Consider the following 27,278-nt stretch of genomic DNA (forward strand, 5'->3'; position numbering starts at 1 on the left):
AGGCACAGAGAGCCCCCCCCAAAATCAACAAAAATAGGTCAGCACCCCGACTATAATAGGGGGGCTTGCAAATCTCAGAGACAAAGAGAGAATCCCGAACGCAGCTCAGGACAACAGCTCCTTAACCTACAAGGGCAGACACATTAGGCTGGCGGCCGACCTGTCCGTAGAGACCTGGCAGGGAGAAAGGGCTGGCGTGACATCCAGGCGCTATTATGAGAAAAACACGCAGCCACGAATACTTTGTCCAGCAAGGCCGTCATTCAGAGTGGAAGGAGAGAGAAAGAGCTTCCAGGACGCACAGAAACTGAAAGAAGACGTGATCACAAAAGCAAGCCTGCAAGAAATATTAAGGGGGATCCCGTAAGAGAAGAGAGAGCCCCAGAGTAACATAGACCAGAAAGAAGCAAAGACAATCTACAGAAACAGGGGCTTTACAGGCAATAGGATGGCACTAAATTCATCTCTCTCAATAGTTCCTCTGAATGTGAATGGGCTAAATGCTCCAATCAGAAGACACAGGGCACAGATTGGATAAAAAAAAGCAAGGCCCCTCCATGTGGTGTCTACAGGAGGCTCATTTAGACCCAAAGGCAACTACTGATTGAAAGTGGGGGGCGGAGACCCCTGTCTCATGCTAACAGATGCCAGTAGTGACTATCCTTCTATCACACAAATTAGATTTTAAACCAAAGAAAGGGGATCCCTGGGTGGCTCAGTGGTTTGGCGCCTGCCTTTGGCCCAGGGTGTGGTCCTGGAGACCCGAGATCGAGTCCTGCGTCAGGCTCCCTGCATGGAGCCTGCTTCTCCCTCTGCCTGTGTCTCTGCCTCTCTCTCTCTCTCTGTGTGTCTCTCATGAATAAATAAATAAGGAGGAGTTATTAATAAGTAAATAAATAAATAAATAACCCTTAAAAAAATAAAAAATAAAAATAAACCAAAGAGACTGTAACAAGAGATGAGAAGGGGTCTCTCATCGTAAAGCGTCTACGCCAAGATGAAAGGGTCTTTCCGACAAGATCAGGCAGTTGTAGATATTTATGCCCCTAACGTGGCAGCAGCCAGTGACAAAAGCCAATTAATAACCGAATTAAAGAAACCCACTGATGATAGTACAATATAGCAGGGCCCGCGCACCCCGCCCACAGCAGTGCACAGGTCGTCCAAGCTGCAGACCAACAAGGAAACGGGGGCTTTGAACGACAGGCCGGACCACAGGGGTCAGAGGGCTCTGAGGTCAGCAAGCCGCCGAGCTCGCATCTGCACACGGGCCAACAGGGGAATGGGTTCAGGGGCTGTCGAGCAGGGTCCTGGGAGTCGGGGGGATTCTGAGACCGGAGAGGGCGACCCGGGACATGGTCACAAGCCGTTGAGCTGTTGGCCATGGTTTCTGAATGTCTCTTACATTTCACAATGAAAATATGGGGAAGGATGAGTGAATAAAACACGTTTTAGAGTATCAGTCTCTCTAAATACCGACCAGGCCCCGGGAGCTCCTGCTAAGGAGGTGTGAGGGGGGCCGGGAGGGGACGGCCCCAGCCCCGGGAGCTCCCAGTGACCCCTGGCCCGGCTCAGGCTCCAGGGGCCTGGCTCAAGTGTCTGTGGAACCCTGGGACCGGCGTGTCCCCTGACTCCTCTGACCCCTGTCCCCATGCCCACGCATCTCGGCCCGTCCCCGCCCAGAGCCCGCCGTCCCTTCTCCAGTCACCTCCAGTCACACCACACGGGCACTGATAGGTCATCACTTTACTCAGGGCGGCAGGTGATGGGGGGTGACTCGCTCCCCAAGTGCACCCCTGACCCCCCAGCCTGCGCGGGGCCCCACAGGGACGTGTCTGGAGGCTGTGTCGCTGAGCAGGGCCGGCCCGTGGGAAGGGGGGGGCGTGGAGGGGTGCGGCGTCCGCGCAGTGTCCCGGCCACAATCACTCCTGCCGGGCCTCCAGGTGGTCCAGCACCAGCGCTGCCTGGGTCTTGGCGTCCTGCAGGAGCCTGGCGATGTGCTGGCGGGTCTGGCAGACACGGCCCAGGCGTCACCCTGCACCTGAACCCGTCCCCACCAGCGCCGGGTCCCGGCCGCCCTGTGTCCCCGCCATGCTCCCCGGCCTGTCCTCTCCAGGTGGTCCCAAGCCCCCGACCTGGGGGCCCCCGACTTCTTGCAGCACTCTCCTGAGATTTGAGGACAGCAGGCCCCCCCACCGGGTCTTCCCACTGTGGCCGCAACCATGGGGGGCAGAGCTGTGACCCTGAGCCCAGAGGGGCTCACGTGGCCCAGCCTGCAAGTTGACACCTACGTGGTCAGGACCCAGAGGCATCTCACAGGGGACACTCCCAGGCCACGCGGTGGCACCGCAGCACCGAAGCCACCGCTGGGTCCCACTGCGGGCCGAGCCCCGGGCGCCTCCTGCCCACCTGGTCCTTAAACACGTCGTCCGTGATGTCCTTCAGGTTGATGAGCACGTTGAAATACGCACCAAACACGCCGGTCTCCAGGGCTTTGGCCGCCACCTGCAGCAGGGGAGAGCGGAGCCGCGGCCGTGGCCTGGGCGGGCGCGCTCCCCTGCCCCTCCACCACGCGGGCCTCGTCACCCGAGGGTCCCCAGTCCTCTAGGGGCGCAGGGCAGCCCGCCTGGAGAGGCCCAGGGGTGCACGCGCGGGGGGCTCCTGCCCGGCCCTCCGGGCTCAGAGCCCACGCCCTCCCCTGACGAGGCGAGGCTCTGCCACGCGGGCTCCCGGCCAGGGCTCTCCTCGGAGCAAGGGCCGAGGAATGGGGGGACGGGAAGGTGGGGTCTCCGGGGGTCCGCGGCGGAGCTGGGGTGGGCCCGAGGTCCAGGTGAGTCAAGGAGGTCCCTCGGAGGTCCCTCGGCCAGCACCCACGACCCTCCCCGCGGCCCCCCTGCAGCAGGAGGCCGGGCCCCTCCCCATACCTGCAGGTCCGACCGGCAGGCCAGGTTCCCGCAGCGTGCCAGCTCCTGCAGCGCCGGCCACAGCGAGGCCACCGTGTCCGCGAGGGCCAGGGGCACGGCCACCGCCTGCCGCAGCCCCTCCTGCAGGGCCGCCGCCCGCCTGGATCCACGGGGGCCGCCCGTCAGGGCCCGGACGCCCGGGGCCCGCCTGCCCCGTCCCCCTCCGCCCAGCCCAGAGCGGGGAGGGGACCCGGGGTGGATGGAAGGGCTCCAAGGGCAGGGCGCCGGTGTCCCCGTGGCACTCACCTGTCCCTCTCCTCCTCCGTGCTCTTGGGCAGCTTCGTTGCCTCCTGGGAGAAGAGGACACAGAGCACGTGGGGTGAGCAGCGGCAGCGGCCCGGGGCCCCCCGGAGAGTCCGCGTGGGGCCAGGACAGCGTCCACACCGCGGCCGGGGGTCCCAGGGCACAGAAGCCCCTCGGAGCAGCCCTGCCACCCGGTGCCGAGGCTCCCACTGTGGGGATGAGGGCACGGGGGGCTCAGGGGCCGGGAGACCCCAGCAGCATGGGCCCCCGTCACTGCCTGGGCCCTAACCCCGGCCGCTGCACCAGGTGTGCTGCCCCAGCCCTGCCCCTACACCCCTCTAAGCCCCCTATACCCCCTACACCCCCACCCTGCCCCTCACACCCCCCTACATCCTCTACACCCCCGCTCCCCCTACACCCCCACCCTAATCCCTACACCTCCACCCTGCCCTCTACACCCCCACCCTGCCCCCCCACACCCACACCCCCCTACACCCCTCTACACCACTGCTCCCCCTACACCCCCACCCATATCCCCCTACACCCCTCTATATCCCTGCTCCCCCTACACCCCCACCCTGTTCCCCCACACCCCCTACACCTCCCTACACCTCACCCCTACAACCCCTACACCCCCACCATGCCCCCTACCCCCTCCCCTGCCCCCTCCACCCCCCTCCACTCCCACCCGTACCAGCTGGGGCCCTCCTCCCGACAGTGCTCATGCCGGCCGCTATGTTGGGCACCCACCCCGCACCCCTGCATCTGCCCAGGAGTCTCCCTCACACACTGACGTCCCGCCCGCGAGGACCAGGGCCCGGCCGGCTGCGGAGCGTGTCCCTTCTGGATGCGGCTGAGTCTCCAACCAGAGGCCGAACGAACCCTAGCGGCCACCCCCACAGCTCCTGCCCGCGGACAAAGCCCAGCCCATCCCCCGGGGTTCGGTTCCCCCCCCATGTGGTCCTCTTGCCCACAGGCCCTGATCCGGGAGGAAGCGGCTCCTCTGCGGACCCTTGGGGATTGGGGCGACCCCGGGCCCCGCTCTTCCCGGTCAGGAGGCCGAGGCACTTGCGCAGGGAGCAGGGGTTTCCCTGCACCCCTCAGGCCGCCTGCCTCCCCGCCTCCCGCTGCAGTTCGTGTTTGGCTTCCCGCGCAGTGTCCCCCCCAGACGTGCACAGGACACGACGGGCTCCCGCCTACACGGTCCGACCTAGGATGTTCTGACGTCGTGGTGGCGGCGGGAGTGATGTGCACTCAGTGGGAGCAGCGCTTGGCGCTTCGCATGTGGGTCTTTGCCAGGCCAGCGCTGCGCGGTCACGGCCCTCCCGTGGGTCCCGGCGGGCATTCGGTCCTCACACGAGCTGCTCGACTCTCACGGGGGAGCTTCGCCCGCCGCCGCCCCCTGCGTGTGCCCAGCTACCCTGCCGTGCGCCGCGGCCCAGGTGTTAAGTGCATTTTCTGTTCAGAGTATTTTGAACATAGGCTGGATCTATCGGTCACAACCCGGTCACCACGAGCCAGGGAAGACCTGCAGTGGCAGCTGGCGGCTTGTGGTCTCTACGCACCACATAGAAGCGGCTCTAACCGAGCGTCACATGACGAGCCCCAGAGGGAAACCAAGAACACGTATGACGCCACTTGTGCGGGAAATGAGGAGAAAAAGAAAAACTGGCTTTTCGCCAATACAAACATCTCGGGACGCGTGTCCTAGAAACACGCCTGCCCAGGGCGCGGGGCTGCTCCCCACAGCCTGTCCTGTGAGCTCTGGACCGCGTCCTCGCCTACCCTGGACAGCGCGTCAATGAAATTTACGTCTAGGAACAGATGGAAGAAGGCGCTGGATGTCCTGCCTCCCGAGGCCGTGACCTTCAGTGCCAGACGCTAACCTGGCGAGACCTCGATGGCTCCCCTGGTTCCAGCCTTCACTCTGGGGTGCACGGCGTGCCCTGGACGTCACTGGGGTCATCAGAGCCTGGGGGCCCCTGCCACCCTGACTCGCCTCGGCCCAGGCCCGCCCGTGAGGTGGCCCCATCTGGAAGCCTCTGGGGCAGCTGGTGGCTGTGAGCTCGCGCCTCTCCCGGGTCCTTCCACCACGAACTGCTCAGGACCCCGACGCGGGGTGGCGGGGGGGGGGCTTTGGTGCTGGACTCACGTCTCTGATCATCCCGCAAGTGCTGCATCCCCTGCCCCCAGTTCCAGCTATGGCCCTGTCGTCGCCCCCCCGCCTGAACCCACCTGACCCCACCTGACCCCACCTGACCCCCATCTACCCTCGCCTGACCACCGCCTGACCTCCCTGACCTGCTGCCTGACCCCGCCTGACCCCACCTGACCCCGCCTGACCCCGCCTGAACCCACCTGACCCCGCCTGACCCCACCTGACCCCCATCTACCCTCGCCTGACCACCGCCTGACCTCCCTGACCTGCTGCCTGACCCCTATCTGACCCCACCTGACCCCACCTGACCCCCATCTACCCTCGCCTGACCACCGCCTGACCTCCCTGACCTGCTGCCTGACCCCCATCTGACCCCGCCTGACCCCGCCTGACCCCCGACCCACCCCCGATGCCCCCCCCGACCCTCCTTCCTTGGGTAGGTGAGCGAGGTGTGGAGCCTCCCAGCGCCCCGGCCTCGCTCTGCCTGTGGCTGCAGCGTCTCCTCCAGCGCCCGAGACGGCGAGCGCTGCCCCTCCGAGCCCCGGACTCGGCCTGCGTCCCCGGGGGGCGCGATAGCGGCGGGACCGCGTCCCCCCCAGGCTCCCTGGCGGGCGACCCCCCCGCCCCGCCGTGTCCCCCTCGGGCCGGCCGTCCCTCGAGCACTCACCAGGTAGGCCCGGAAGGCTCGGGCGTCGGCGTCCACCAGCTCCGTCAGCGCGGCCGCGGCGGCGTGGAAGGGCGGGACGAGGCGCCGCACGGTGGCATCCAGGTGCTCAAACTGGCGCCGCCCGTACGTCATGAGGCCGGCCATGGAGGCCAGCGCGGCGCCCTGTGCGGGCGGGAGCCGTGAGACCGGGCCGGGCCAGGCCCTCGGCCGCCGCCCCCGCCCCCGCCCCTCGCCGCTCACCAGGGCCGCACTGGCCGCTGCCACGGAGCCGCCCCCGGGGGCCGCGGAGCGGGCGCCCACCTCACGGACAAAGGCACGCAGCGGCTGGTCCGCCAGGCTCGGCTCGGGCCCGCCGTCGGGCACCAGGTACCTGAGGGGAGGGGTCGGCTGAGCGGGGCGGGGGGCGGGGGGGCAGGGCCCAGGTCGCTGCAGGCTGTGCCCCCGACCGCGGCCGCTCCCCACACGGCCCCTCACCACCACGGGCCACGGGCACGCACTAGCCCCCGTGACGACCCGGCGGGGTGGCGTCGGGGCCCACCGTGTCCTCCAAGCACCCCCGGCCGCCCGGCTGGCCCAGGCCCCCGGTGCCGTGACGAGCAAGGGACCACCCCGGGGGCTCCGAAAGGACTGAGGCAGGGCTCCGCGGGGGCTCACTCGATGATCCGCTCCTTAGGGTTGAACGGGGACAGAGAGTCCAGGCCCAGCCGGTTCACCACCTGGAAAAAGGGGCCGATGATGTCGAGCCTCCTCGACCCCCGACCTGAGCCGGGCCCCCGAGTGGTGGGGTCCCCCCGGAGCTCACGGTGGCACCCCTGCTCTGTCAGCTCTGTGCGGGGAGCGTAGCTGGCCGCATGCCCACCCCCAGGAGCTTGCCGACCGCTGGCTTCCGGGAAGGCCCCCAGCCCGGAGCAGGGCCCCCACCCACTCATCTTCGCCCACAGGGGAACCGAGACCCAGAGGCAGGAGGGCCCTCCTTCTAAGCCATGTGCGTCCCACAGACGCCAGCACACACGTGAGCCATCCCTGAAAGGGACCAACAAAACTACCCTTTTGGACAAGATTCATAATTCACTGGGTGTCAGTTGTCGCAACTTGTAAAGCCCAGGAGCTGCCTGATTCACCCAAACAAGTCTTGTTCTTTGAGGAAAACTAGATTTCACCTCATGGAACAATCTCCATTTAACCTTAGAAATCTTTCCACCAAAAAATAGTCACGACACTTTATGTGCCGCAGGCCATGGCATACCCAGCTGTGCTGAGCTGAGCGGACACTTTGAAGCAAGCTGGGGAGCGACAAGTGCCCGTTGAGAGAAACAAGGCAGCAGAGTCCCAGGGGCAGAGGGTGGCCGGGAGGTCTCCCTGAGGACATGGAAATAGTAAGAGTGCTTCTTGAGAGCCCACAGAGTCCTCAGCAAGTGCTAAAGCAGAGCCCTCCCGCACAGGAAGACAAAATTTAAAAATGAATTAAATGCTTGGCTAAGCTGCCAGAATGTAAAGGAGCTCATTGAAGGCCAGAAATGACCAGAAAGGGAGCCCTGCTCACCCTCAAGCTGGCTCCACCCTGGTGCATCTGAGAGCCTCTGGCAGCTCCTCACGAGCATGAAAAGTGAGGGTCAGGCCGGAGGCCTCTGAAAGGGGACATCTCCAAGGATGAACTTGGATTAAACAAAACAACAACAAAAACAAACAAGCAAAGAAAAAAAAAAAACCCACTTAAGGATGCAATTGGGATACTTCTGTCTCTGCCTTCCCTTTGGTGAAGCAGGAAAGACCCTTCCTGGGAATTCTAACCACAAGCCCCCCTGAACTCTGCGTAGTTCCAAAGCTCCAAGCAAAAGACTGAGTCCGCGGGGCCCCGTGTGATCACGCATCCAAGACCTAACAGAGGCGAATGCAGACTTTAAACCCGGGCGTCCAAGAATTGCCACAGATAAAGTCGCACAGAACACGCACGCCCGATTGAAAATCACAAAACACATGAAGCAGCAAGTCGCCGTGACAAAGTGAACAGGTGCAGCAATTGCAAAATCGGACCTTCAAAGACTGCGGACAGCACAACTCTCAGGTAAAGAATAGGAAACAACACGGTAAGAAATACGGAAGAGCATCAAACACGTTAATAAGGAATAAATAAATGCAGGAGAGATGAAAGCCATTTCCTTTTTTTTTTTTCTTTTCCAGTAGGAACTGGCCCAGAAACAGACGCATAGATCCACAGAACCCAAAAGTAGACCCTCAACTCTATGGTCAACTCATCTTTGACAAAGCAGGAAAGACCATCCACCGGGAAAAGGACAGTCTCTTCAGCAAACGGTGTTGGGGAAACTGGAGAGTCACGGGCAGAAGACTGAAACTGGGCCACTTCCTCGGACCACACCGGGAAACAGACTCCAAGTGAATGGAAGGCCTCGGCCGCAGCTGCCCTGGGTCGCCGCGTCTCCGACGGCAAGGGACGCGGAGGCACACGTGAGCAATGGGGCCTGACCGGGATCACAAGTGTCCTCACAGCCGAGGAGCCAGTCAACAGAACCAAGACCCTGGGTGGCGCAGCGGTTTGGCGCCTGCCTTTGGCCCAGGGCGCGATCCTGGAGTCCCGGGATCGAATCCCACATCGGGCTCCCGGTGCATGGAGCCTGCTTCTCCCTCTGCCTGTGTCTCTGCCTCTCTCTCTCTCTGTGACTATCATAAATAAATAAAATTTAAAAAAAAAAAAAAAAAAGAACCAAGACGACCTGCGGGGTGGGCGGGGATGCTTGCGAGCGTCTCCCCCGCGAAGGGCTGGTGTCTGAGATCCACGAGGAACTTCCCAAACTCAACACCCGAGAGACGAACAATCCCTCAAGAGATGGGCGGAAGACGTGAGCAGACACGTGAGCGGAGACCCACACGGGGCCCAGGCACGCGGGAAGATGCTCCCCGTCCCTCGGCGTTATAAATGTGCAACTATATGACTGAATAGCTATATAATGAATCACTAAATTCTACCCCTGAAGCTAATAATACAGCATATGTTAACTAAATTGAATTTAAATAGAGAACTTTTTTTTAAAAAACGCATATCTGTAAAGACAATGCATTGAAACTAGTTAAGGCATTTTTAGATATTTATAACACATTCGTTAATGTTTGTATATATTACTCGTCAAACTTTGGGAATAAATTCTGTTTCCTGAGGAGGGAGAAAATAAAAGCATTTTCTTACCGAGAAAGGGTAAAGTTAGAAAACGGTACAACGTCTCTAACCTACTCTAAAATGCGCCTTCCGTCCAAAAAGAAAAAAAAAATTACGATTCTGCGTGGATACATAGAACGTCGCAGCGAATGGGGCGAATGCAAACAACCGGAGAGCCTGGAGCTGGCGCGGGTTCCTCGTCCCGATCCTACAGCTTTACTGTGAGTAGGGGATCACATCAACGGAAAACAATTACACAAAATTGTGCAACAGCCAGAAAGAGCCCAAACCACATCAGTAGCTCAGAAGCTACGTGGAGGAAATGAGAGCGACTACAAGGGGAAGACGTCAGTGGACTTCGAGGACAAAGAGGAAGTTCTTCCAGCATCGGGGATAAGGACCAGCCTCTGGAGACCGGGGACATGACCACAGCCATAGGCCTCCCCTGGGGCCGTGACCCCGGAGACGGTGGAGCTACGTCTGCAACACGCTCGGGTGAAGGCAGGTGACCCGCGATTCCGGTCGTCCGACTATCTTGCAAGAATAAGTTCACAGAAAGTCAGGGCCAAGGGTGCCACGTCCCGCACAGGGAAGCACCGTGAGCCTGTGTGTCCAACCACCCGCGGGCTGGGAGACTCAGGCAACACAGGCAAGGAGGAGCGGGGTGAGGTCCAGCACCTGTGGGTGCCTCCAGAAGGTAAGTGTCGCAAATCTGACGATGTACAAACGGGGACGGGACGATTTAAATCCAGAGCGGAGTTGGCCACTCGCAGGAGAGCGCCCCCGTGCTTGTCTGTCATCCCCAAGCGTCAATGGACACCGTCCCCCGTTGATAAAGAGCCAAAGGGTGAAGTATAGTATTTGAACTGAACCGTTTAAGCACCGAGAGCTAACAAACGAGACGAGGAAGGGAGCGGGGTGCGCGTCAACACGCAAGACCCAGAGCATTTCTACGCACTCACGATGAGCACTGGGAAGAAGTTGCAAAAGCGATTCCATTTACAATAATATGAAAAGGGATAAATTAGGAGTTGGTTAACTTAACCAAGACCGGTACGATAAAAACTACAAAACGTTGTTGAAATAAATTAAAGGAAATGTAAATAAGTGGAGAGCCCACGTTCATGGGCTGGAACGCTTCCTCCTCTTACGATGGCCGATGGCCGTGCCCCCAAAGCCACCCACCGGGGCGCGGGCCTGACTCGGGAGGGCGCGACCTCCGCCCCAATGGGCGCCGCCAGCACACGCCAGGTGGCCGGAGGTGGTGGCGTCCTCTGCGGGGACGGGTTACAGGACGGGACAGAGAAACCCCTGTGGCCTCGGAGGAGGCGGCAGGCGAGCGGGAGGAGGCCCGGCCTGCAGACCGGTGCAGGCGCCCCAAGCTCACTGCCCCCCCGCCCCTCACGGGGTCCCGGCCCACCAGCCTGACGCGGTGCTCCTCCTCCAGGATGAAGAGGTTCTCCCTCTCGCAGTAGAAGGCGGCGGCGTCCAGAAGGGCCTTCAGGGGCACCAAGCCCACCAGCTGCGAGCCCACCACCGCGACGCTCAGCTCCTGCAGACGTCCAGGGACAGTCCAGGGCAGGGGGGACAGGAGACGCCCTGAGGGTGTCCTGGGACCCGACCCGCCCCCCCGGGGGACGCCCCCCGCCCACCCGGAGGGACCCCCCTCCCCCAGGGACGCCCGCGCCCACCTGGGCTTCTCTGCAGGTCTCCTCGTAGACCGTATGCAGCGCTGTGACCTCGAAGTCCAGGAGGTTTGTGGACACCTGGGCCAGGTTCTTCTCATCCAGGTACCAGCCGATGCCCTGGACCTTCTTCAGGCGTCCTGGCTACGAGGGAGACTCCGGCTCAGGCCCTGCCCACCCCCAGGCCCCGGGGCCCGCAGGTGCTGCGCTGCTGCCCCGCCCCCGGCTGGCGCCCTTGCTCCTCGCCGAGCCAGCAGGGGACAGGCCACCCTCAGGGACCTGAGGCCCCCGCGGGCACCAGGCTCACACAGCCTTGCCCCCCAGCACCTCGCCCACACCGCGCCCTGGGAGCCCGCCTGGGTCCCCCCAACCCCCCCTCCCGCGCTCGTCCCTGCTACCCGCCCTCAGCCCAGAGGCGGGCTCTGTGCTCCCGGGCCCACCTGACGGACCTCTGGGCTCTGGATTCAGCAGGAACAAAAAGAGGGATTCGGGGTGTGCCCTGCTGCTATGTTGCTCTTACATGCTGCTCCCGGGGCCTTGCTGTCTGGCAGGGGGTGGGGGGCACCTAGAGTCCCTGGGGGGTACCTGGGGGTACCCGGGGCACCTGGAGCTGTGGGGCGCACCTGGAGTCCCCGGGGGGTACCTGGGGGTACCCGGGGCCCCTGGAGCTGTGGGGGGACTCCGAAGCAGATGTCCCCCCAGGAGTATGGAATCCTGCGAGACCCTAACAAGGGCTCTACCTGCCACGGCCGTAGACACCCAGGCTGGGGAGCCCCTCACCTGGTCCCGGCCCCGGCCCTGCTCCCGGATGTTGAGGGCGATGCGATGCGCCTGCTCCCGGGTGCCGAGCAGGTTGACGTTGAAGGCGATGAGGAACTTCCGAGCGCCCGTGGCCGTGGCCCCCCAGCGGGGGACGAAGGAGCTGGGGCCAAAGTCGGGCGCCCACTCGGCCTGCTTGAGCTGCGGGGAGACGCACCGGGCTGTGGCGACCCCCGGGAGGGCCCCTGCCCGTCGGGGAGGAGGCGGGCGCCCCCCTGCAGGCCCACCCCCCACCCCCCCACCCCCGCCAGGACACGCACCTTGTCGGGGAGGGCTTCGTACTCCCCCGCCCGGATGGCCGGCAGGGCCCTGCGCCCCGCGGTCTGGGCCGCCTCCCCGTACAGGTACACTGCGAGGGCACGGGGGTCAGGGCGGGGTGGGGGGGCAGAGGGCACAGGGTGGGGGCAGGGATGGGGGGCAGGGATGGGGGTAGGGTCCCCGGGGGGTCAGGGCCCTAGTGCCGGACACGCGAGCTGAACCCTCACGGCCTGCACCGGCCGGCTTCCTGCGCCCCCTTCCTGCATCCATGGGTCTCTCAGGAGGGTGTGGGGGTCACTGATGGGGCCTCCGATTGGGCGGGGACCCCTCCTCTGCGCCCCCCCCCCCGGGGCAGGGCGGCCCCACCCTGCTGCCCCTCCTGCACAGTGTCCCCGACGCCAGGAGTTAGAAGTAGAGGGAGGGAGGGAAGCACGTTCGGTTCTTTCTAGAAGGCAACGTGCCCCAGCAGCCCGGGGTCCCCAGGACCATGCGCTGCCGCACTGGCCCCTCCCACCCTGCGCGCACCCACCCCATCCCCCGTGGCCCCGCGGGGCTCCCCCGGCCCCCCACTGGCGCCCTGGTCTCCGGGTCTGACCTCCCCAGAGGATGTCATTCCCTTAGGAAGCGGTGGCCCTGCCCCCGACGGCCGGGCCGAGACCCTGAGGTCCCCACGGGCGGTGGGGGCCCTGCCCTGGGGGGCCCCTCCTGGCGCACTCACCCGGCACGCCCAGCTCCTCCGCCAGCCGCCGGCCAAAGGCCTGGGCACAGAGCACACACTCATCCATGGTGACGCCCCTCACGGGCACGAAGGGGCACACGTCCAGGGCGCCCATCCGGGGGTGCTCCCCTGCAGGGACAGGGGTGGAGGAAGGGGAGGCTGGGCCGGGCGCTCAGAGGGCTCCTGGACGCCCCGCCGCACCCCACCCTCTGCCGCGGGGACCCTGCGAGAGCCAGCGGGCCAGGTCCCCCTCGGAGCCACGGGGCTCAGTGCCCGGGCAGGCGCCGCGCTCCCACTGGCCGCCCGGCCCTCGGCCCCGCAGCTTCCGGAGCGACCTCCCCCAAACCTGGGCCCCTCCCCACGGGCCCCGCGGCGCGGGAGCCCTTGGCTGGGATTAGCTTCCTCGCTCACCGGCTGGGATCACCTGTGGGTCCCCCGCCCCCGCCCAGCGGCCAGAGACCCTGCCCTCTTGACCTCTCCCTGTGTGTCCAACCTTTGACCCCGGCCGCCCTGGACGGTCCACTGGACGGCCGGCTCCCGCGTCCTCGCCCCCCGGGCCCCCCCAGACCCGCGCGGGATGCCGGCGCTGGGCACCCCTGAAACACGGGCGGCCCGAGACCCCCGGGGGCCCTCCCGGGACAAGCCCTAGGCCGCTGCCCCGCGCCCGAGGCGGAGCCGGCCGCGCGCTCACCCCGGTGCTGGCTCATGTCGATGAGCTGGAAGGCCGCCCGGGCGGCGTTCAGGGCCCCCTCCACCACAGCCCGGGGCTGCCCCACGAAGGTGTAGACAGTGCGGTTGGTGGAGGGGCCGGCGTCCACGTCCAGCAGCACACAGCCCGGGGTCTGGGTCACGGCTCGGGAGATGGCGTCGATCACCTGGGGAGGAGAGCCCGACCCCGTGCCTCAGTTTCCCCACTTGGAAGAAGGGACAGGAGCCTCAGGGGAGCCGCGCCTCTCCTGCCGCCCCAACCACCACCCACACAGGGGCCTAAGGAGCCAGGGCTGAGCATGTGGGAATCCCTCCAAGAGCGCAGGCCCGGGGAGGCCCGCCCGTGTTTCTTGGGGTCAGCAAGAGGAGGGAAAAGAGGGGAAACTGAGGCAGGAATCAGAACCCGGATGGAGGGACTGCTGGGCTCCAAGAAGGTGACCTATGGGCCAAGGACACAGAGGGTCAGGGTGCTGGCCCCCCAAGCAGTCCCAGGGCGGGGGGGCGAGTGAAGGGCCCGGAACCTTCTGTGGCAGCAGGATAGCCCAGTGGTCGGGAGCAGGGCTCTGTGGCTGTCGGGGGTCTGCTCCACTCCCTGTGCCTCAGTGTCCTCCTCGGTAACGGGGGGATAAGAGCAGAGCCCACCTGAGGAGGTGTGGGGACCCCTGCCTGCCTGCCCATCCCCCGGCCTCTTCCTTAGCCCTGTCGGCCCCTTCGAGTCCCCGCCTCATGGGCACCTCCCCGTGGCTGAGGACAGGGGAGACCCGCTCCCCAGACCCGCACGGAGCACACCTGTGTCCTGGCCCTAAGCCCCCCGCCCCCCCTCACCTGCTGGTTGTTCCCCTCTGAGAAGTTGGGAACACATTCCACCAGCTGGGCCATGGTCGGGCCTCGATCCTGGGCTCTGCTCCCAGGACAGACGGAGGGGAGGAGGGACAGTGCTCCCCGGGGCCCGCGGCCCTTATCTGCGGCGGCAGGGCCCTCCCACGGCAGCCGGGCTGCTCATTAACCATAGTCCTGGCGAGGCGCGGGCGGCCGTGGTGTCTGCGCACCCACGGAGCAGGACAGGAAGGGGGCCGGACCCCGTGAGCCAGACGACGACATCCGCCCACCCGGCTGGGGGCAGGCTCCCCCGAGAGCAGCACAGGTGACCGGGACCCTCAGGGGGCAAACGTCCTCCCAGGTGCTGGACTCAGGTCAACCCAGGCTCCAATCCCAGCTTGGCCCAGGGCCTCCTGGTGGTTGTTCATGTGACCCTGCATGTGACCCTCCAAGTGACCTTCCAAGTGACTCTCCAAGTGACACTCCGAGTGACGCTCCGAGTGACGCTCCAAGTGACGCTCCAAGTGACCCTCTGTGACCCTCCATATGACCCTCCAGTGACTCTCCATGTGACCCTCCATAGGACCCTCCAAGTGACTCTCCAAGTGATGCTCCAAGTGACCCCCTATGTGATCCTCTATGTGACTCTCCAGTGACCCTCCAAGTGATGCTCCAAGTAACCCTCTGTGACTCTCCATGTGGCCCTCCATTGACCCTCCAAGTGACCCTCCATATGACCCTCCAGTGACCCTCCAAGTGACGCTCCAAGTGACCCTCCAGTGACTCTCCATGTGACCCTCCATATGACCCTCCAAGTGACTAAGTGATGCTCCAAGTGACCCCCTATGTGATCCTCTATGTGACTCTCCATTGACCCTCCAAGTGACCCTCCAAGTGATCCTCCAAGTGATCCTCCAATTGACCCTCCAGTGACTCTCCATGTGACCCTCCAAGTGATGCTCCAAGTGACGCTCCATGTGACTCTCCCAGTGACCTTCCAAGTGATGCTCCAAGTGATGCTCCAAGTGACCCTCCAAGTGACCCTCTATGTGACCCTCCATGTGGCCCTCCAAATGACCCTCCAGTGACCCTCCAAGTGATGCTCCAAGTGATCCTCCAGTGACCCTCCAGTGACCCTCTATGTGACCTTGCAAGTAACTCTGCATGTGACCCTCCATGTGACCCAAATGACCCTCCATGTGACCTTCCATGTGACCTTCCAAGTGTCCATCAAGTGACCCTCAACGTGATCTGCCAGTGACCCTCCATGTGACCCTCCAAGTAATGCTCCAAGGACCCTCCAAGTGACCCACCTTGTGATGCTTATGACCTTCCATGTGACTCTGCATGTGACCCTGCATGTGACCCTCTAGTGACCCTCCAGTGACCTTCCAAGTGACCCTCCATATGACACCCCAGGTGACCCTGTGAGCCTCAATTTTTTCACATCGGCTTCTGAGCTTCAGGCGGCAGGAAGATGAGAGGGGCCGAGTGTGGGGCCCCGTCCGCGGCCCTGGTTCTCGGCAGAGGTCAGCTCGGCCTGGTCGGGGCGGGGGGGGGGGTGTGTCGAGTCTGCACGTGCGTGGACGTCCCTGCAGCGCAAGGGAGCACGATGAAGCCCCAGCTCCCCAGCTGCTGGCTGTTCTCCTGAGGCTGGAGGCTCCTCACGAAGGGGTGACGTGTCCGGGCCAGCAGCCCAGGGCCCTGCACCCAGACACCCGGCCGGGCCACCAGGTGGGCATTCCCAGCCTGCGGAGCTACCTAGGAGGAGGCGAGCCCGGCAGGGCAAGGACAGCACCAGCCTGAGGACACTCCTGCCCGCCCGCCAGGGCCCTCCCAGACGCCCACTGTACCCCGTCTGCCATCCGCCAGGGCGCAGGACCCACCCAGCCGTGGCAGTGCAGGGGGGCCAAGGTCCCAGGGGGGAGACGCCCAGCTCCTGGTCCCCGTGTGTGGCCTCGGGACCCCACCCCTGGAGCAGCCAGACAAGCCCAGAACCCCGGGGAGGCTGCGGCAGGCCAGGCCCTCTGCAGCCCCGGCTCCCCTGGGTGGACACGATGACCGCTCTCCCTCCTCTAGGTCCCACGAGTGACGGGAGCCCCGGCAGGACCTGCAAAGGCCCAACGAAAGCGTTTTTCCAAACCCGGGTCCTAACGCTGAGGCTCGTCCCTAGAGGCCTGCGTCCCGGTGGTGCCCAAGTGCCCACCAGCCCCCCTCCCCCGACGCAGAGCCCTGGTGCTAAATCTGTGCACCCTGGATGGACCCCCAAGGTGGCAGAGTCCCTCAGCCGGGGGTGGGTGTCCAGTGGCTGGAAGGGCAGGGAGGCGTCAGTGATGGACTGGGTTGTGGCCACCCCCAAAATCATGTGTTGAAGCCCCGACCCCTGCACCTCAGGGAGCGGCTGTATTTGGACACAGGGTCTTTACAAAGGCAGTAAAGTTAACATCATGTCTGTCGTGGGGTGACCCTTGTCTACTCCGACTGGTGTCCTCATAGGGAGAGCACAAGCCTGTGAGGCCGCGGAGGGAAGGCCGCATCTGCGCACCCAGGAGAGGGGCTCCGGAGCTGCGATGTCCAGCCCCTGGCTGGGGGGTAATAAGTGCGGTTTGAAGCCCCCTGTTCTGTTGGGGTGTCGGGCTGCCCAGGCTGTGGCTGTGTCCTAAGACGCCTGGGGCCTCTGGGACACAGGAGGCTGTGACAGGGACAGGTGACCCAGAAACCCCAATACTTTCACACCCACAGCAGGGACGGGACCGGGGACCATCCACTCAGCCAAGGCCCAGGAGGAGGCTAGCGCCAGGCCGTGGGCCCAGGGGGTCACTTGTCTTGGAGATCTCAGGAGACACGGGGACCTGACGGCTCCAGCATGGGGGGAGGGGGCGTGTCAGATCATCCCTGGATTAAGCAGGTTCCCCGGAATCCACACAGCCCCGGGCGCCCTCCTCTCTGTCCCCTACGCTGCTGTCCCCATGCAATTCCCACGTCGGAACAAGGGACCTGTGTTTTCATTTTGCCCCAGCTCTGCGGGGCCTACAGCCGCCCTGCCCGCACGGAACCCTCGCCTCAGGCTCTGCATTTGGGGAAACCAGCCGCAGGCTCCTTGCGGCCGGAGTGGAGTCCTCGAGGCCTGACCGGGCGGGTGCCCCATTGGCTGGAGGCCCGGGAGCTGTGCCCCTCGAGGCTGGGTCGCGGCTCAGCCCCCGGATCCTGCGGGCACCTCCCCGCGCTCTCCACCCCTCAAAGAGCCAAGGGAAAGGGAAACAGGAAACGGATGGTTTTAATACAGTGACTCGATGGTGCCGCAGGTGTGGGCGGCCGGGCCGGGCCGGGCCGTGCTGGGGGCCGAGGGGGCGCCTGCTGGGGCCGGGCGGGCCGGGGCGCTCCTGGGCGGCCGCGGGAGGGGCGCAGGCGACCCGCTCCAGCCCCGCCCGCCCCGCCCGCCCCGCAGGGAGGCTCGCTGCGGGCGGCTCACCAGGCGAAGAGCGGCTTGCGGTCGTCCTTGGCGAGCTCGCACAGGCAGCTGAGCAGCAGCAGCGAGTCGCCCAGGAACTTGGGGGGCAGCACGTCGATGAGCAGCTTGCGCAGCGCGGCCGGGCTGCGGGGGGGGCTGGCGCGCAGGTCGGGCCGCTGCCGCAGGATGCCGTAGGTGTTGATGAGGAACTCGCTGAACTCCGGGTGCACGTCGCGGTTGTAGCCCAGCCTCTCCAGGCGCGCCGTGAGCGCCGCGTAGCGCTGGGTCAGCTCCCGCAGCCGCGTCTGGTCCACCGACCCGTCCAGGGACTTGGTGCACGTCTGCGGGGGCGGCTCCGTGGGCGGCGGCCCCCCCCTGCCCACCCCCTGCCCACCCCCTGCGGCGCGGCCCGGGCGCTGGGACCCTGGGTCACCCGAGGCCTCCCCGCCGCAGAGGGCAGGTGGGGGGAGGGGGGACCCCTAGAGCTGTGTGGGCACCACGGGGTGGGGCCTCCGGGAGGGAGGGGCCTGGGGAGGGGCTCAGGGGAGGGAGGGACCCCGGGGAGGGAGGGGGCTCCCGGGGAGGGAGGGTCCCGGGGGGAGGGAGGGACCCCAGGGCGCGGGAGGGCCCCAGCGGAGGGAGGGCCCCGGCAGGGAGGCGGCGGCAGGGGCGCACCTGCTTGATCTTCTCGGGGATGTTGGACACGGTGAAGCCGTACAGGCGGGTCAGCCCCGGGAACACGTAGGCCAGGATGCGCCGGTCCAGCTGGAAGGCGATCTCCCCGACGATGCGCCCGTCCTTCTGGGCGCCGCAGCAGCCCTGGATCTCTGTGAGGAGCGGCGGGGCAGGCCGGCGCAGGACAAGGACAGTCAGGGGCCAAGCCTCCTCCTGCCGCACCCCTGGATCCGTTTGGGGGAACAACTGAAGTAATCGCGGCCCGGGTTTGGGGCGAAGTGCTGGGGCCGGCCCCCCCCCCCCACCGCGGAGGGCCCCGGCCGCCCCCAAGCCGGAGGGTAACAGCAGGGGAAGGAGAGCTGGACCCTCCTGCGGCCCCAGGGCAGCGACCCCTGTCCCCTCGCCCCAGGCAGCCTGACCACCTGTGGTCCCGGGTCGTCGCCCCCACCCCCACCCCCGTCCTCTGAGACCAAGGGAAATGCCTTTCAAGCTTGTTTCTCAGCCCAGGAGCGTTTGTCTTGTCCCCCCAGAACCTGCTTCCAGACCTGCTGCAGCCCCGTCCCTCAGTCAGCAGACCCTTCCCACGCTCCTGGCCCCATGCGTGTGACCCTGAGACCCCGGCGAGCACAGCCGCATCCCCGCCGCCCAGAGCCTCCGCCCGACGCCTCCCCCTGCTCCTGCCGGGCTTTCATCCCCCCGAGGGGCCCGGGGCTTGTCCAGCCACCAGACCAACCCTACAGGTGACGCCTGGTGCAGCCTGCGGGCTCCACCCCAAGGGCAGGGGCACACCCACGGGTGGGTCCCGTGACCACACACAGGACACCCCACACGGGCACCTGAGCCCTGAGAGCGGCAGGACCCCAGGACCAGCCTTGGCCGTGGCCGTGGGCAGGTGGTTGCCCTCCTCGGCCCCATCCTGTGCCCGGGTCCCCTTAACCGTCCAGCCAAGACAGCCTCCAGGGCGCTCACACGGCGCCGCCAGTGGGTGACCACAGGGGCTCATCAGCCCTTTCAGGACAGGCTGCTGCCAGGTGGCCACTGGTGACCCCAGAGGACAGGCCCCCGAGGACGGACCCTGAGGACAGCCCCCAAGGACAGTGACCTGAGGACAGACCCCCGAGGACAGACCCCCGAGGACAGGGCCCCAAGGACGGGCCCCAAGGACAGACCCCCGAGGACAGACCCTGAGGATGGCCCCCGAGGACAGGGCCCTGAGGACAGGCCCCGAAGATAGGCCCCTGAGGACAGGGTCAGGATGCAACTGCCTCAGCCGTGCACCCCCAGACGCCGAGAGGGGAGCATCTGTGGATGGGGCCCATGGGCGTCAGGGGAGGTGGCTCTGCGGTGGGGACAGGGAGGGGCTGCAAGGGTGTGGACAGCCCGGCAGAGGGTCCCGTCTGAGCCACACGGCCCAGAGCCCGGCTCCCCACTGAACCCCACGAGGGCCCAGAGCTGGGGGGCCCTGGGGCCACGGGGTCCCAGTGGGCAAAGCAGGTTTCAGGGGGCCGAGGAGAAACACTGCTGTGACATGCTGGGGTGACGGGCCACACGGTGGCCACTCACAGCAGCACAGCTCGGCGCTCCAGCGTGCGCGGCGAGGGGGTCCTGGTGCACGGGTGTCCCGGGGTCTGCGCCTCCTTCACCCTCACAGTGACCCGGGGGCCTCGGGGCCCACGCCTGCACCAAGGAACTGAGGTCACGGGGCGCAGTGCCCCCTCCCTCAAAGCGTGCGACTCCAGGGTTTCCGTACCCTCACAGCCGTCCAGCCGCCACCATGACCTGATTCCAAGACAGAACACAACAAACCCCTGTCCCGCCGCGGTCCCACGGCCCCTGCAGCTGCCGACACACCTGCTGTCCCCGCGGACGTGGGTGCTCTGGGGTCCCTCCGGGGCGGCCAGGCACAAGGTGCACCCCAGGTCCGCGCACGCCGCATTCCTGCTCCCCCGAGCCACAGCCGCCGCGGGGGTGGGCCACGTCCCGTCATCCCCGCGCGCCGCCCGCCGTCCGGGCTCCAAGGTTAACGCCGCTCGGAACGTTCACGCAGGTGTTTGTGCGGACGGACGCGCCCGGCTCTCCCGGACCTGAACCCTCGACCCAAGTTGCGGGGACGCCTGGTGATTCCGGGTCTGATCTGGGATGAACCTGCCGAGCCGGTGCACAGCGGCGAGACACGGCCTTCGGGGGCCACGTCCCCCTGCACGCGCGTGTGATAGCCTCCGCCGTGGGCTGACGCGCCGTCCCGTGGTTCCCTCAGCATTTTGCTGGTGACCGATGGTGATCTTGAGCATCTCGCCGTGCCCCACGTGTGCATCTCCTCTGGGGCAACGTTCCTTCCAGTTCTCGGCCCAGTTTTAATTGGATTGTTTGGCTTTTTACTGCTGGGTCGCGGGCGGTTCTCACACATCGGGACACTCGCCCTTATGGTGTGAGGACCGGGGTTTTCTCCCCCCGTGGGCGGGTTCCGCTCTCTAGAAACGTGGGCCTTTGAAATATACCAGCTTTTACTTCCGAGAAAGCCCAGAGCACGGACTTCCCCTTTTGTTGCTCGTGCTTTGGGGTCACATCTAAAAACCTGTGGCCAAACCTGAGGTCATAAGCTGTGTGTGTGTGTGTGTGTGTGTGTGTGTGTGTGTGTGTTTTCTCGAAGAGTTTCGTGGCTTTAGCTCTTTTAGATTTTTTCAGGTCTTTGATACATTTTGAGTTCATTTCTGTATGTGGTGTGAGGTCCAACGTCACGCTCGTGCACGTTTGTCCACCCGTCTCAGCACCACTGGTTGCAAAGGCTGTTGTCCCTCCGTTGACTGTCTCGGTGCCGCTGCTGCACGTTAAACCTGTACACCCTCGGCCTTGTTTCTGGACTCTCTGTTCCACGTCGCCCATCTCCGGCGGCCGGCCCTCCAACCACCACGCTGTCTGCGTTCCCTGAGGAGGTGGCGGCTCCGTTGGGTTTTTGGGTTTTTTTAAGGTTTTATTTATTCACGAGAGACACAGAGAGACAGAGGCAGAGACGCAGGCCGAGGGAGAAGCAGGCTCCCTGCAGGGAGCCCGATGCGGGACTCGATCCCGGGACCCTGGGGTCATGCCCTGGGCCGAAGGCTGGCGCTCCACCGCTGAGCCACCCAGGGGTCCCCGCCGTTGGTTTTTTTTGTTTTTTTTTTTTTTAATTCATGAGAGACAGAGAGAGAGAGAATGGCAGAGACCCAGGCTGAGGGAGAAGCAGGCTCCACGCAGGGAGCCCAACGCGGGACTCGACCCCGGGTCTCCAGGATCGCGCCCCAGGCTGAAGGCAGAGCCAAACCACTGAGCCACCGGGGCTTCCCCCCACCCCCGCCCCCAATGTTGGTTTTTTAACAGGCAAGACGTTTTAAGAGCAGCAGCCCCGGACCCGGGCTGAGCCGCCCGCCCCCCTCTGCTGACGGCGGAGCCGGGGTGCCAGGGCCCGCGCACCCCCGGCCGTACCGTTGAGGTAGTAGCTCCTCCTGGTCCTGTCCCCCGACGGCAGGCTGCTCTCCGAGAAGCACACCTTCTTGGGCCGGACCATCTCCCTGGGCTCCAGCAGGGTCTTGTCCGCCAGCGGGTCCTGCAGGGGGCTCAGGAGCGGAGACAGCTTGAGGTCGGTGCCCCGGGGCGCGTGCAGCTCGGGGGCGCCGAGGAAAGCCTTGAAGGGCACCGGGGCGGGCGCCGCGCAGCCGGGGGACGCGTCGTCCTCGCGGGACATGGGGGCGTGCGAGCACAGCAGCTCCTCCAGGGAGGACGTTGGCAGCTGGCAGGGCGCTTCCGGGGCACCGGCGAACCTTCCGAAGTCTGCAACTGGACGGGGAGGGGGAGTCAGGCCCGAAGGAGGGGGTCCTGAGGCCGAGAGCCCCCCAGAGCCCCAGGGAGCCGCCGCTCAGCCTCCTGACGCCCGTGCGTCCTCGCTCGTTCACAGGGACGCCAACGCTTTTAAATGTTACGTGGCCGCGGCCGTCCTGCGGGGGCCTCCCTCTGCCACATACCTCGGGGTGGCAGCATGAACCTCGGGGACACGCCGTTGAGTCATCGGGTAGCTTACCGGATACATTTACCCGCTTCCCGGCGCGTGTGTGCACACGCACGTACAGGCACACACACATGCACGCACACGGCGAGTCTCACATCCACTGCGCTGCTGAGCCTCGGGGAGGAGTCCCGGTTCCCTCGTCCAGACACCGCGCCGTGCTCCCCGCGCTCCCCGGGCCCAGGTGTGCGCCGTCGGGCCTCCTCGTGCTCCCCCTCAGCAGCCGCCCCGCCCCCGACCCTGGTGACCGTGTCCTGTGCTCACCCCCCTCGGGTTTCATTCTCTGGACTATCTCTGCCTTTTCTCTACTCGGTTTTTTGGGGGGACCGTGGGGGGTGATTCATGTTTCACATCCTTGAAGCAGCTCCTTCTGTCCCCCTCGTCAACGCCTCCTTCCAGGGCGCTAGGGTTAGTGACTGTCACGCAGAAGGTATGACCCGCGGTCACCTTCAAAGTACTGATTCTTCTTGTGATTCACAAGACCCCTTTCTAGCCTCATACGGTGAACTGGTTCTCCCTCCCACCAGAGAGGCAAACACATTCTTGAGAAACCGTGTTTTTTCCGAGCTATAATGAAAAATTGCAGGGGCGGCGGCTGGCTCGGTGGGAGGAGCTGCCCCTCGATGTTGGGGGCTGTGAGTTCAAGCCCAAAGCTGGATGGAGACATTCCTTAAATAAATAAAACCCTAAAAGAAAAAGAAACATCATATCCTAAAATGTACCTCCTCGGGAGCCAACTAATCGACCTTCGGAGATGTTTTCCCAGAAAAAAAAAAAAAAAACTTCAAAAGAAGAACAGCCCCCGGAGGTGTCTTGCCTCACGTCCCGACCCGCAGCGGCCGGAGCAGCCGGGACTGTCCCGCCGCCGCCTCAGGACTCCCTGAGCACGGGCTGCCCAGAGCTGGGGGGCAGAGCCGAGGGGGGCCCCCCCTGCACCCACGGGGCCTCGGTGGGCTCAGCCGGCTCGGGCTCTCTGTTCCTATTCGCTGAGCCCCGATTCCCTCCTGTGACTCCAGCACAGGTGTGTGAACATTAAAACAAAACAAAACAAAAAAAACAAAAAGCACCCGCTATCTTCGATCCTCAGTCCAGTCCAAGAAGCAGGCACTGTGCAGACCTCGGCCCCCGCTGACGATCGATGGGAAGAGATCATGTCGCATCGTCGCAGAAACCCCGCGGGGAGCCCGGAGCCCAGACCCGCGAGGGGGGCCCTGAGCCGCGCCCGCTCCTCGGCCTCCCTCCCCCCGCAGAAGCTCCGGAAGGGCCCCTCCGGGTTCTGGGCCCGAGGGCCGGATGAGTGGGGGCCCACGACACACGAGCCCGTGGCCTGCAGCCTGGGGACCCCGCGGAGCGCGGTGTGGCCCGGGGGTCGCGAAGGTGTCCGGGGGGAGGGCGGGGGCCGCGGGGGGCGGTAGAGGCCACAGCCTGGTGGCGCCCCTCCAACAGCTCCGTGTGAACGGGCTGGAGCGACCCCGGCCAGCCCCCAGCCCCCACGAGCGCGGACGCACCGTCCACGGGCTTCGGAGAGGAGCCGGGTGGGTGAGCAGCGGCTGCCCCGGGGGGGGGGCCTTGCGGGTGCGGCCCTCGGGCGAGGGGGCGCTCGGCCACCGGCGCGTGCTGTCCAGTGAAGGACACGGGCTCGAAAGCGCATCCTGCTTAGAGGGCGGCGCTGAGGGGCAGTAGGAACCGTGGGCCTTGGGGCGCAGAGCCTGGGGGGCCTGAGGCGCGTCCGGAGCCCCGGGCATGGGGGCGCTGACCAGAGCTGAGCTCCCCCCAGGGCGGCCGCCGCCCCGCTGACCTGGGCCCCGGCCCTGCAGCAGGGCCTCCCCGCCTCCCCGGCCAGGGCCTGCTGTCCTGCAGGGTCGGGGCCCAGGGCGTGAGCACGGGGGGCGCCGCCGTCCCAGGGACCCCGCCCTGACCGGGTCCCCCCGCAAGTGCCCGTCACTGGGGACCCGCGGGTGCAGGATGGAGGGACGGCGGGGCGGGCCCGGGACCACAGCTGACACGGGGGGGCTCTGAGCCCTGGGGGGCCCCCGCCGGACCCATCTCCTGGGACCGGGCCGTCCTGGGGCCCGAGGGGGCGCCCTGACCCGCTGTGGGGTGTCCCAGGGCACGAGGCCCCGCGGCCCGGGCGGTCCCTGTGGCAGGCGTGAGCGTGGCCGCTGCGGGAGCTCAGGCTGGCGGGCTGGGGTGTGTCCAGCTGACCCCGTGGGCGACAGCGCCTCCTCCCCCAGCCCCCGCACCCCCGCCCGGGCCTGTCCGAGACCCCCGGGCCGCAGGGGGGTCCCAGCCAGGAAGGCGCCGAGACCACCCAGTAGGCGGCCTGAGGGCGGCGCCACCCCATGTCGTCCGTGGGGCCCGCGGGCCGGGAGGGAGGCCTCGGCCGAGGACACGGCAGAGGGGGTCCCGGCCCCGCTTTCCCGGGGAGGCCTCGGGCATCAGCGCCCCCGCGGCTCACCTGCGCTCCCGGGGGAGCAGTCCTCGGGGTACGTGGGCGCCCGGGGGAACAGCAGGTCCCGGCTCCCGAGGCCACCGCGCTCCTGGCAGCTCTCGCTGAGCAGACGCTTCAGCATCTGGTTCTCCTTCATGAGGCGCACCTGCTTCTTGAGCTCCGCGTTCTCGCTCATGAGCCTGCTCATCAGCTCGCTCCCCTCGGCCATGGCCGTGGCGCGGGGGCTCACGGGCGGGCCTGCGGCCCCATGGAGGTGGCAGCCCAGAGCCCGCAGACGCTCGGGCACAGCCCAGGCCCCGGAGCCCCACAGCCGCCCGGCCTTCCGCAGCCTTGTGATGTCACCCTTAAAGAGCCGGCACCCCGGTCACCCCGTCACCCCCGTCACCCCAGTCACCCTGCGGCGCCGGGCCTGCCCACTGCAGCCGCTGGCCCGAGCGACACCTCCCACCGGGGCCCAGGCCGCGGAGGGCACGGGGTGGGGCCGGGGGGCCGGGGGCCGGACAGAGGGCAGCCAGCCCACATTGGAATGTTCTGGATCCCAGGAACTGCCGAGATTATGGGCCAAGGATGGCGCCGGGTCGTGCGGCGTGCGCAGGCCTCCGGGGACTCCGGTGGCTGTCCCCCCCCGCGGGGTCAGCGGGGTCCCCAGGACCTGGGCCCAGGTCAGGCGTGCACCCCGGGGACGCACCCTTGAGGCAGGAGGGCGGCGGGGGGGGGCAGAGGGAGTCGGCGCAGCTCCGGGCGGCCCTGCAGGCGCTCTGGGCGGGGGCACCGCCGACCCCGCTGTCCCCGAACTCGGCTCCTGCGTGTCCGGAACCCTGACCCACGGGACCTGACCGAGGACCCCGACAGGCACATGGCCGTGGACTGGGGGCTCCGTCCTGGGCACGGGCGGCCTGGACCCCACGACCCCAGCCCACCTGCTGCCCCGGGGCCCTGCAGGGCGGCGGCCTCCCCACTGTCCGGCCCTGGCCCCTGGGCGAGCTGCTCACGCCTCGAGGACATGTGGATGCGGCCACGGGGGGGCAGCCGGGTGCACTGGGGCGGCAGCCACGGGGGTGCAGGGGTGCGGGCGGGGGTGCGGGTGCAGGTGTGTGCAGACGAGCACGTGTGTGGGCCAGGGCCCAGGTGAGGCTGACCCCCGGTCGCCCCCGGGTGACCTGGCTGCGGGGCACCCGGCGTCCTGTCCTCGGCCTCACCCGACCAGACCCCGGGCTTGTGGACGCTCTGGAGCACCAGCCTCCAGGGTCACCTTCCCACTGTGCTTCCTGCCGCCCGGGCTGGACTTTTGTCGGCATCTCCGTCCTCCTACTCGGGTTCTAGGTTCTGGAAGCGGGCGCCTAGGCCGCCGGCTCGAGGCCTTACTGCGGCATCAACACGGAAGCCCGTGGCCGCCCCGCAAGCTCTTACCTCATTGTTTTTTCTTTCAGCTTCAAAGAGTTTTCTTCCCCTGTACTTTCCTTTGGGCCATTGGTATTTAGACGCATATTGTTTAATTTCCAAATATGTGGGATTTCCTATCTCTTAGTTACTGAATTCTGATTTAATTCCATTACGCTTAGAGAATCCACCGGATGACTTCAACCCCGTGGGATGGCTCTTGACTCGCCCCGCATGGCGTGTCAGTGAATGGTCCAGAAGCTCTTGAAAAGGAGGAGGTGAAGCGTCCCGTAAATGCCCATGACTTCAAATTGGCTCCACGTTCTGTCCACACTTGCTGAGACAATGTTGAAATCCATTAAATTGTATATTTATCAAATTCCCTCTCCGGCTACATTATGTTTTCTATATTCTGAAGCTCTGCTATTAGGCGCATATACATTATTGTTATTCAAGGTCTATTTTTTTTAAGGCTTTATTTATTGGAGAGAGAGCGAGAGCACATGGCCAGAGGAAGGAGCAGAGGCAGAGGGAGAAGCAGGCTCCCCGCAGGGAGCCCAATGAGAGACTCGATCCCAGAACCCTGGGATCACGCCAAAGGCAGATGCTTCACCCACTGAGCCCCCCAGTCTCTATTTCTATTAATGTTCCTTTTCCTGAAACTTACTTTGATATTAATATAGTACTTTTGCTTTCTTTTTTTTTAATTTTATTTATTTATTCATGAGAGACACAGAGAGAGAGGCAGAGACACAGGCAGAGGGAGAAGCAGGCTCCATGCTGGGAGCCCGACGTGGGACTTGATCCCGGGTCTCCAGGATCATGCCCTGGGCAGGCACCAACCAACTGAACCACCCAGGGATCCCCCTACTTTTGCTTTCTTATGATTGTTTTTGTTATGTTATCTGTTTTTCTTTTATTGGCACTTTTATCCTATTTTCACACTTAAAACTTCTCGGGGACAACATAGCGGGTCGTGCTTTCTCAGGCCATGGGACGGTCTCTGCCTTGTCAGTGGGCTGCTCAGCCCTTCACGGTTAGTGAACCTACTCACGTGGCTGGTGCGTTAGT

At 65.2% G+C, this 27,278-nt stretch overlaps 2 protein-coding genes and 1 long non-coding RNA gene across 4 annotated transcripts; 1 reads left to right on the plus strand and 2 right to left on the minus strand.

Moving 5' to 3' along the window:
• Positions 1-1,731: 1,731 nt before the first annotated feature.
• Positions 1,732-14,352, minus strand: FTCD (formimidoyltransferase cyclodeaminase). The gene is made up of 14 exons (XM_072807249.1): positions 14,217-14,352; positions 13,375-13,558; positions 12,684-12,812; positions 11,968-12,056; positions 11,669-11,848; positions 10,895-11,032; positions 10,624-10,755; positions 6,686-6,747; positions 6,332-6,401; positions 6,032-6,193; positions 3,210-3,253; positions 2,925-3,063; positions 2,410-2,505; positions 1,732-2,009 (listed from the first exon to the last, which is right to left on the minus strand). The coding sequence occupies exons 1-14, from the start codon at positions 14,268-14,270 to the stop codon at positions 1,923-1,925; spliced, it is 1,566 nt and encodes a 521-aa protein (XP_072663350.1). The 5' UTR covers positions 14,271-14,352; the 3' UTR covers positions 1,732-1,922.
• A 3,270-nt stretch (positions 14,353-17,622) lies between these two features.
• SPATC1L (spermatogenesis and centriole associated 1 like) lies at positions 17,623-25,163 on the minus strand. Of its 2 annotated transcripts, none has more exons than XM_072807250.1 (4): positions 24,834-25,163; positions 21,799-22,149; positions 18,337-18,560; positions 17,623-18,002 (listed from the first exon to the last, which is right to left on the minus strand). In XM_072807250.1, the coding sequence occupies exons 1-4, from the start codon at positions 25,033-25,035 to the stop codon at positions 17,679-17,681; spliced, it is 1,101 nt and encodes a 366-aa protein (XP_072663351.1). In that variant the 5' UTR covers positions 25,036-25,163; the 3' UTR covers positions 17,623-17,678. The 2 variants fall into 2 exon arrangements, with proteins under 2 accessions (XP_072663351.1, XP_072663352.1); XM_072807251.1 differs by having other exon boundaries at positions 17,641-18,002; positions 18,337-18,488; positions 24,834-25,158.
• On the plus strand, positions 25,151-26,586 carry LOC140621805 (uncharacterized). Its single transcript, XR_012021545.1, has 2 exons — positions 25,151-25,489; positions 26,390-26,586. It is a non-coding gene; the product is annotated as an uncharacterized lncRNA (long non-coding RNA).
• The last annotated feature ends 692 nt before the right edge of the window (positions 26,587-27,278 follow it).

Source organism: Canis lupus, chromosome 30 (genome assembly GCF_048164855.1).
Source record: "Canis lupus baileyi chromosome 30, mCanLup2.hap1, whole genome shotgun sequence".
NCBI lineage: Eukaryota > Metazoa > Chordata > Mammalia > Carnivora > Canidae > Canis > Canis lupus.

What these genes read in the sequence shown, in the direction of transcription:
- FTCD (XM_072807249.1), bottom strand. Translation starts at nt 14,270, where the DNA reads ATGGCCCAGCTGGTGGAATGTGTTCCCAACTTCTCAGAGGGGAACAAC. An exon ending in AGGGCCGGGGCCGGGACCAG is followed by an intron (nt 11,033 to 11,668) that starts GTGAGGGGCTCC and finishes TCTCCCTCGTAG; the next exon opens with CCAGGACGCCTGAAGAAGGT. An exon ending in AGACCTGCAGAGAAGCCCAG is followed by an intron (nt 10,756 to 10,894) that starts GTGGGCGCGGGC and finishes GGACGTCTGCAG; the next exon opens with GAGCTGAGCGTCGCGGTGGT.
- SPATC1L (XM_072807250.1), bottom strand. Translation starts at nt 25,035, where the DNA reads ATGGCCGAGGGGAGCGAGCTGATGAGCAGGCTCATGAGCGAGAACGCG. An exon ending in GAGGAGCTACTACCTCAACG is followed by an intron (nt 18,561 to 21,798) that starts GTACGGCCGGGG and finishes AAACGGATCCAG; the next exon opens with GGGTGCGGCAGGAGGAGGCT. An exon ending in TCCCCGAGAAGATCAAGCAG is followed by an intron (nt 18,003 to 18,336) that starts GTGCGCCCCTGC and finishes CCGCCCCCGCAG; the next exon opens with ACGTGCACCAAGTCCCTGGA.